The sequence below is a fragment of the Oncorhynchus kisutch genome, linkage group LG6, assembly GCF_002021735.2.
Source record: "Oncorhynchus kisutch isolate 150728-3 linkage group LG6, Okis_V2, whole genome shotgun sequence".
NCBI classification, from domain to species: Eukaryota; Metazoa; Chordata; class Actinopteri; order Salmoniformes; family Salmonidae; genus Oncorhynchus; species Oncorhynchus kisutch.
Window position 1 is genome coordinate 41,588,418 of NC_034179.2, and position 8,465 is coordinate 41,596,882.

Consider the following 8,465-nt stretch of genomic DNA (forward strand, 5'->3'; position numbering starts at 1 on the left):
ATAGAACATTGTGAACAGAAATGCAATGGTTCATTGGATCAATCTAAAACATTGCACATACACTGCCGCCATCTAGTGGCCGAAATCTAAATTGCACCTGGGCTGGAATAATACATTATGGCCTTTCTCGTACATTTCAAAGATGATGGCACGCAAAAAATACCAGATCTATTGTGTTATATTCTCCTACATTTCTTTCACATTTCCACAAACCTCAAAGTTTTTCCTTTCAAATGGTACCAAGAATATGCATATCCTTGCTTCAGGGCCTGAGCTACAGGCAGTTAGATTTGGGCATGTCATTTTATGTGAAAATTGGGAAAAAAAGGGTCAGATCCTTAAGAGGTTTGAGACAACACAAAGAATAATTTATGAAATCAAACTGTTTGGATTAACAGATATTGCTTCTCAGATATTGTGATTTAATTGTGGCCTTTCTAGCAATTTCAAATGGGAGATTCCACAGCACTTTGATAAGATTTCAAGTTCCAAATTCAAACTCTGCTTACGTCACTGGAGATTCAAAAGACGAGTTTAAAGGTGGCCTTTGTCAGACACTGATAGAATTACTCATTTTCTGCCACCTGCAGACTCTAAATAAAAGGACAGAGACGTTTTCATATTAGTTTCCATGTTTATTGAGAAAATAGGATAGAACAAAGTCACACTACTGTTATATTGAAAACAACCAATATATTTTCCCGGGTATCCATGGTGGCAGGTAGCTTAGTGCTTAAGAGCATTGGGCCAATCCCTGAGCAGACTAGGTGAAAAATCGGTCTGCGCCCCTTGAGCAAGGCACTCAACTTGAGTTGCTCTGGATATGAGCATCTGCGAAATGACTAAATTGTAAAATATCCATCAAAACTTTTCCCTTCCATTTACAGACATCAATTATTTACAACTAGATTATGTGACTATGTGCATTACTGTACACATTGCCTCATTCCATCTGTGAGTGTTGTCGCCAACTTCTATCATACATGGTAATGCAATAAAAAATAAAAAAAAGAGTTGGCTGCAGCACATACAGTAAGTAGCCGATGGGATAAGGTTAGTGTACATGGACATGTGTCCACATACAATAGGAATCACTTTGTTCAACTTCCAAATGGCCACGTTTTTTAAATCTTATTTCATTCCCCAGATATGTCTGCTTTAAAATGCAAAACATTCAGGTAAACACACTTCCATTCGTCATAGACGTTTTACTTTTATCTTGTTGGAGAAAAGTCCCAGAGGGATAACTACTGGATATGAGCATGACCAAATCTGACGAGTCATGGTGTGTAGAATCCCAGTTCCTGCCATTAACCACTACAACCTTAATATCTTATAGTACATAGGGGTTGTAGCAACGTCATGCATTTTCATTTTCTTGCATTAATCAGCACTAGACATCCTATTTCATTGTCACCTCCCCTCAGATACCCCAAAAAATCCATACAACACATAACACCTCCAAACAGGCACAATCAATCAGCATGCACTCAATGAACTTCATTAAAATAAGCAATTATTTCTCAAGTCAATGATGACAATCCAAGAAATGGCCTGCTAGGTTTCTATAGCTTTTGACTATGAGAATAGCTTGGTGCTTTCGTCTAAATTCTCATTAAGTATTTGTGTGGCAAATGCAGAAAATGAAATTAAGTTCCAAACAATTATATCACCCACATGTTCAGTATATCAGTGCTTTTCAGTGAAATGTCAAGACATTATTGCCTCCTCCATTTTCCTAGCATTGAAACAATGAGGAAAATTAATAAAGGGACAGTTTAAGAAAGATAAGCAACTGTAGCTTGATTATTTATAATGGGATAATGAATGAAAACAATCAATGTGTGAAGCAGTATGTGAGCTATTCCTTATCAATGACACCTAGCTTAGCTTTATCAACCAAGAACTCATTCATCATGACACTACACCACATGTACCAACTACTCCTCCTTACTCTTTGTACCGCTTACGTTAGCATGCCCATTCGTGTGCCCATTGGCATTAGCCCCATTAGCGCTCATCTTCCCCTCGGCAGTCAGTCTACGAATGCAGTCGAGGGGGCCCTTCCCTTCGAGTACTGAGGGGTTGCGGTAAGACCCGCCAATGCGGTCCCACAGGGTGAAGTACTGGCCATAGTTGACGTCGAAGAAGAGGTGGTGGTCCGTGTGGTGGGCCGCCCCATTGACCACTTCCTGTAGTGGTCCGGGCACGCGGTAGTCGCCGTCATGGATAGACACAGTCCAGATATTGACAAAGATGTAGAGGGCCAGGTAGAGTACCTTGTGCAGAGGGAAGAGGAAGGGGTAGATGTGGTAGGGCAGACCCTGCAGGAAGCCATCCAGCGGGTGGAAGGCGTGGCTGGCAAACGGGGTGGGGATCTTCCACACATGGTGTGGCTTGTGGAAGTGCTGAGGGGAGGGAACATGCCACCATATTCAAAAGGAACTGTACGTGGAACATATTTGCTGAGGAACAGATAGCATATGAAACATATGGCCCCGTTGGATCACTTTCAAGTGTGCCAGCGATTGAGGATAGGACCAGCAGACGATAACACACACTTGTACTGAAGACATAGCACTGGCTTTGTTCTAGCTCCGTACATTACATACACAAGTTCTTAGCAAATACATGTATGCCAAAAAATAGAGGGGAAAAACTGCACATTTGTTAATCAACATTAAGACAATGTCAACTGCCTTAATCTCATTAAGAAAAATGAGCAGAATGATATGACTTAATATACAGGATTTGTCTGTCATTGTGGACTGATCTGTAACTGTAGATCACATCTAGAGTAACAATCCACATTAAATTGACAGTGAAGGGACCTACCCAGTAGCACACTTCCCCATTGGTAACAAGACTTTGTAATGCTCACCTTGTAAATACTCTTGTGGTGAAGAAACCGATGAATCCAATAAATGCACCCGTCCGTGAATAACAAGAAGGAAATCATGCTGAGAAGCACAAAGGGCCAGCCTGAAAAAACAAACCACCATTAGCATCATAATGACAATCCTGTTAAACAAAGTTGCATAACAAAATGAACAGTATAAACATTACATTACAGTCCCAGCGTCGGTGAACGCAGCATTGTCTTACCCATGGGAGACTCTTCGACGTGGTCATAGAGCTTGCTGTATCCTCTGACCTCAAAGAAAAATAACGCCACAGTGGGTATACTGATTATGGGTAGCGAGGTCATGGCGTATTTGATCTCCCGCCGCACCTGGTTCTGAGGACAACAATGATCTGAGATCAGGGATCAATTCCAAAAAATAAATAAAACACACACATATATATATATATTTTTTTTTAAATATATTTTTTAAATATATTTTTATATATATATATATATTTATATTTAAAAAAATATATATATATTATATATATATATATATTTAAAAAAAAAATATATATATATATATATATATATATATAAAAAATAAATATTAAAAAATAAAATATATATATATATATATATATATACTGCTCAAAAAAATTAAGGGAACACTAAAATAACACATCCTAGATCTGAATGAATGAAATATTCTTATTAAATACTCTTTTTTTTTTACATAGTTGAATGTGCTGACAACAAAATCACGCAGAAATTATCAATGGAAATCAAATGTATCAACCCATGGAGTTCAGGATTTGGAGTGACACTCAAAATTAAAGTGGAAAACTACACCACAGGATAATCCAACTTTGATGTCCTTAAAACAAGTAAAAATGAGGCTCAGTAGTGTGTGTGGCCTCCACGTGCCTGTATGACCTCCCTACAACAACTGGGCATGCTCCTGATGAGGTGGCGGATGGTCTCCTGAGGGATCTCCTCCCAGACCGGGACTAAAGCATCCGCCAACTCCTGGACAGTCTGTGGTGCAACGTGGCGTTGGTGGATGGAGTGAGACATGATATCCCAGATGTGCTCAATTGGATTCAGGTCTGGGGAACGGGCGGGCCAGTCCATAGCATCAATGCCTTCCTCTTGCAGGAACTGCTGACACACTCCAGCCACATGAGGTCTAGCATTGTCTTGCATTAGGAGGAACCCAGAGCCAACCGCACCAGCATATGGTCTCACAAGGGGTCTGAGGATCTCATCTCGGTACCTAATGGCAGTCAGGCTACCTCTGGCGAGCACATGGAGGGCTGTGCGGCCCCCCCAAAGAAATGCCACCCCACACCATGACTGACCCACCGCCAAACCGGTCATGCTGGAGGATGTTGCAGGCAGTAGAACGTTCTCCACGGCGTCTCCAGACTCTGTCACGTCCGTCATATTTGCTCAGTGTGAACCTGCTTTCATCTGTGAAGAGCACAGGGCGCCAGTGGCGAATTTTCCAAACTTGGTATTCTCTGGCAAATGCCAAACCTCCTGCACGGTGTTGGGCTGTAAGCACAACCCCCACCTGTGGACGTCGGGCCCTCATACCACCCTCATGGAGTCTGTTTCTGACCGTTTGAGCAGAACCATGCACATTTTTGGCCTGCTGGAGGTCATTTTGCAGGGCTCTGGCAGTGCTCCTCCTGCTCCTCCTTGCACAAAGGCGGAGGTAGCGGCCCTGCTGCTGGGTTGTTGCCCTCCTACGGCCTCCTCCACGTCTCCTGATGTACTGGCCTGTCTCCTGGTAGCGCCTCCATGCTCTGGACACTACGCTGACAGACACAGCAAACCTTCTTGCCACAGCTCGCATTGATGTGCCATCCTGGATGAGCTGCACTACCTGAGCCACTTGTGTGGGTTGTAGACTCCTTCTCATGCTAGCACTAGAGTGAAAGCACCGCCAGCATTCAAAAGTGACCAAAACATCAGCCAGGAAGCATAGGAACTGAGAAGTGGTCTGTGGTTACCACCTGCAGAACCACTCCTTTATTGGGGGTGTCTTGCTAATTGCCTATAATTTCCACCTGTTGTCTATTCCATTTGCACAACAGTATGTGAAATGTATTGTCAATCGGTGTTGCTTCCTAAGTGGACAGTTTGATTTCACAGAAGTGTGATTGACTTGGAGTTACATTGTGTTGTTTAAGTGTTCCCTTTATTTTTTTGAGCAGTGTATATAGTTTGTCGCAGTTCAACTGCATACAACTATATTGTGGCCTGGTCCCAGATCTTTTTGTGTGCTCTTGCCAAGTCCTACAGGTGTTGTGACGTTTAACAAGATCTGGGACCAGGCTACAAGTATTGAGTAATATAAAGAAGGACATACCTTTAAAAACTGTGGATGTTTCATGAGGTTGTGGTCAAAGATGAAGTGGTAGCTCAGCCACCCCAGGCCCAGGTAGAGGACTGCCGCTCCCAGGTTGGTGACTACCAACAGGCTGATGATTTGGCGCAGCGCCCCGTCTTCAGGCCACGACGACGGGTACACGTAGGGGGTGAGGACATAGTGGTCGGCGACATTCAGCACAAGATCCATGTCTGAATCTGCCAAGTTGAAAAGTAATGGCTTTGAGCATAGCCTTGTAGACTCCTCCTCTCAAGTAGCCTATCCTACCCACATATCACAAGTGACAAATAATTTCTCACTTCTCAAAACCACAGAAAAGGCTCAGACTCAGAGAAGGCTCAGACTCAGAGAAGGCTCAGACTCAGAGAAGGCTCAGACTCAGAGAAGGCTCAGGTTTTGAGAAGTGATGAATTCGCAGCTGTAGCAGACAATGTCATAAATGATTTGTGGGCAGAATTGACTTCTTGAGAGTGACATCACATGTAAACTGGACATGGCTTATGGACAGGGTGGGTAGTCAACTAGTCAATGTTAGATCTATAGGCAATATCAATCATATTTTCATCATAAATATACAGTAGTGGTTTACTAGGGCTGGGGGGTATACTGTATTTTACTATATACACTGGTATTGATGCACGGACCGGTTTGGGTTTTTACTTTACCTTCTATAATGGTATTTTAATGTTTAGTTTGTTAAATGTGATAAATGTGTAACGTTCATATCTATAGTTTACTCCGCTACTTGAGTCATCCCTCTCCGCGCCGCTTTCCACACAGACCTAGTCCCACCCCGTCACTCAAGGAGCGCATTTGTTGTTGCTTGACCACGAGACACTTTCGTTCAGTCTGCATAGTCAATGCAGCACATGCAACAATGTTGATGACAACAATGTTGTTTCCAATTTGATCTTAATATATATCCACTAGCGTTCTATAATTACAATATTACATCTGTAAACAGCTAGTTTGTATTTGCTTAGCTAGTTAAGCTAAATCGTCTTAACCACTAATACTAATCGCTAGTTAGCTGGCTAGCTAATAAAAGTACGGAGTCAGAGCAAACGTAGCTAGCTGGTGGAGGCCTAAATCAGCATGTTGTTTGTGCAACTATATCTTCTAAATCAGAGGAATAGGCGAAGCATGAATATGTAGGCTATATGAATAAAGATTTACACGGAACATCACTTTGGTTCCTACCCTGTCACAATAACTCATCCATGGAATTTACATTCGTTGTCACGTCAAACAACAATAATGCTAATAAATTATAATAAACATTCTATTTCCATGATTCCAAAAGTTCACCCAAGTGGTTTGATCTAAATTGCAATTGCAACATTTGGTTAAAAATATGGGCTAGTATTTTTGCCCATAACGTTGCAGTGTGGAAATGATCTCAAATGAGTGCAGGAAATGCAGATTGAAGCTGAATTGAACAGTATTTTATTTTACCTTCATTTAACTAGGCAAGTCAGTTAAGAACAAATTCTTATTCACAGTGACGGTCTACCGGGGAAAAATGGGTTAACTGCCTTGTTCAGGGGGCAGAACGACAGATTTTTACCTTGTCAGTTTGGGGATTCGATCCAGCAACCTTTCGGTTACAGGCCCAATGCAGTGGGTTAACCACTAGGCTACCTGCCACCCCAAGTATAAAACAATCCGAATGGAATCATTTAGAATATATGTGTTGCCACCCTAGGGTCACGCACTACTCATAAAGAAAATTTGGAACTTTCATTAATCAAAAACATAAAATACCGTCAAATACGTCACACCGTCAAAAATGTGAAAATACCACACATGATATGATATTTTGGCCATATCGCCCAGCCCTATGTGTTACTAGAACTCAGATAACGTACAGTAAATAACAGTATGATAAATGGGAGGCGGGCCTAGTACTGTAGGTGTATTTGGGGGAATGCTACTGATAGTGCTTTTTAAAGCAGTGACATTTGAGAATACCCTGGGGTAAACTACTGTAGTGTTTCACTAGGCAATCTTTTCAGTGTCCCGGCACTACCAAAGGTTTTCCAGGAATGGGAATTCTTATTTGGGTACAAGCTAGTCATTTTTTATTTCACCTTTATTTAACCAGGTAGGCCAGTTGAGAACAAGTTCTCATTTACAACTGCGACCTGGCCAAGATAAAGCAAAGCATTGCAACACAAGCAACAACACAGAGTAACACATGGAATAAACAAATGTACAGTCAATAACACAATAGAAAAAAATATATATATAGTGTGTGCAAATGAAGTAAGATTAGGGAGGTAGGGCAATAAATAGGCCGTAGTGGCGAAATAATTACAAATACATTCCCAAGTAGGTTTGACATCTCAATCCAATAGAATGCATTAGTGTTAATTAATTACTCTACCTACTTTTACAAGTGTATCAAATAAAGGCCCCATGTACCCATTTAGCACACTACCATATTTGGCCTCAAAAAAAAAAGCGAATTGCATTGTGTGCATTACTTTATAGATAGACAATCAATTCAAAACATATCACCTCATAATACGTGAACATGTTTCAGATAAGTGAGATTCGTGTAATATGTGCTCACACATTGAAGCTATATCTACCAAAAAATTAATAATGACTTAACTGCCATTAATCCCCATTCTACATCATGCATATATGCGCCCATGGCATATCCCAATGTAATGTCCCACAACGCATATAAACGCACAACTATATCGCTGATTTGTAAATGTTCGTTACATACCTGACGCAGTTGTCCACTTTACCAAGCCACTTGATAAGGCGAACAATGTCATCAAACTATAGGTATTCGGGTAACCAATCTGCAACTCCCTGTTTAAAGAAACAACTACGTAATTGCACACATATCCAATGGAAAGATACTTCCTTGTCACGAAAGGGCTACATCTTTCGTTTGATTGGACAACTGCCTGATGTGATCATGGCGCGACGAATTTTTAGAGGTGAATTTAAAGAGACATGACTATATACACAGTTATGAAACATCGGCATTACTAAATGAATTAACTTCGGCGCCAAACTATCAAAACAGCTGTTTCATATAGCGTGGCATAAAGTATGCATAAAGTAATAGTGTGCATAAAGTAATAGTCCACATATTACTCTCACCCTCTGAGACAAGCTACGAAAGACGCAATATGCAACATTTGGGTGTATTCCCTCTACAAAATTCCTATATGATTATTAGTGATTTTTTTCCAATAGGAT

The 8,465-nt window shown here is 41.1% G+C and overlaps 1 protein-coding gene and 1 non-coding gene across 2 annotated transcripts; both read right to left on the bottom strand.

Moving 5' to 3' along the window:
• Positions 1-614: 614 nt before the first annotated feature.
• sc5d (sterol-C5-desaturase) lies at positions 615-8,101 on the bottom strand. The gene is made up of 5 exons (XM_020485693.2): positions 7,981-8,101; positions 5,223-5,440; positions 3,106-3,238; positions 2,882-2,982; positions 615-2,408 (listed from the first exon to the last, which is right to left on the bottom strand). Exons 1-5 carry the CDS (start codon positions 8,030-8,032, stop codon positions 1,941-1,943), a joined length of 972 nt encoding a protein of 323 aa, XP_020341282.1. The 5' UTR covers positions 8,033-8,101; the 3' UTR covers positions 615-1,940.
• On the bottom strand, positions 2,515-2,652 carry LOC116374516 (small nucleolar RNA SNORA57). The gene has a single exon (XR_004210484.1). It is a non-coding gene; the product is annotated as a small nucleolar RNA SNORA57 (small nucleolar RNA).
• Positions 8,102-8,465: the final 364 nt, after the last annotated feature.

What these genes read in the sequence shown, in the direction of transcription:
- sc5d (XM_020485693.2), bottom strand. Translation starts at nt 8,032, where the DNA reads ATGACATTGTTCGCCTTATCAAGTGGCTTGGTAAAGTGGACAACTGCG. An exon ending in AAAGTGGACAACTGCGTCAG is followed by an intron (nt 5,441 to 7,980) that starts GTATGTAACGAA and finishes TCAACTTGGCAG; the next exon opens with ATTCAGACATGGATCTTGTG. An exon ending in CGTCGAAGAGTCTCCCATGG is followed by an intron (nt 2,983 to 3,105) that starts GTAAGACAATGC and finishes TTGTTTTTTCAG; the next exon opens with GCTGGCCCTTTGTGCTTCTC.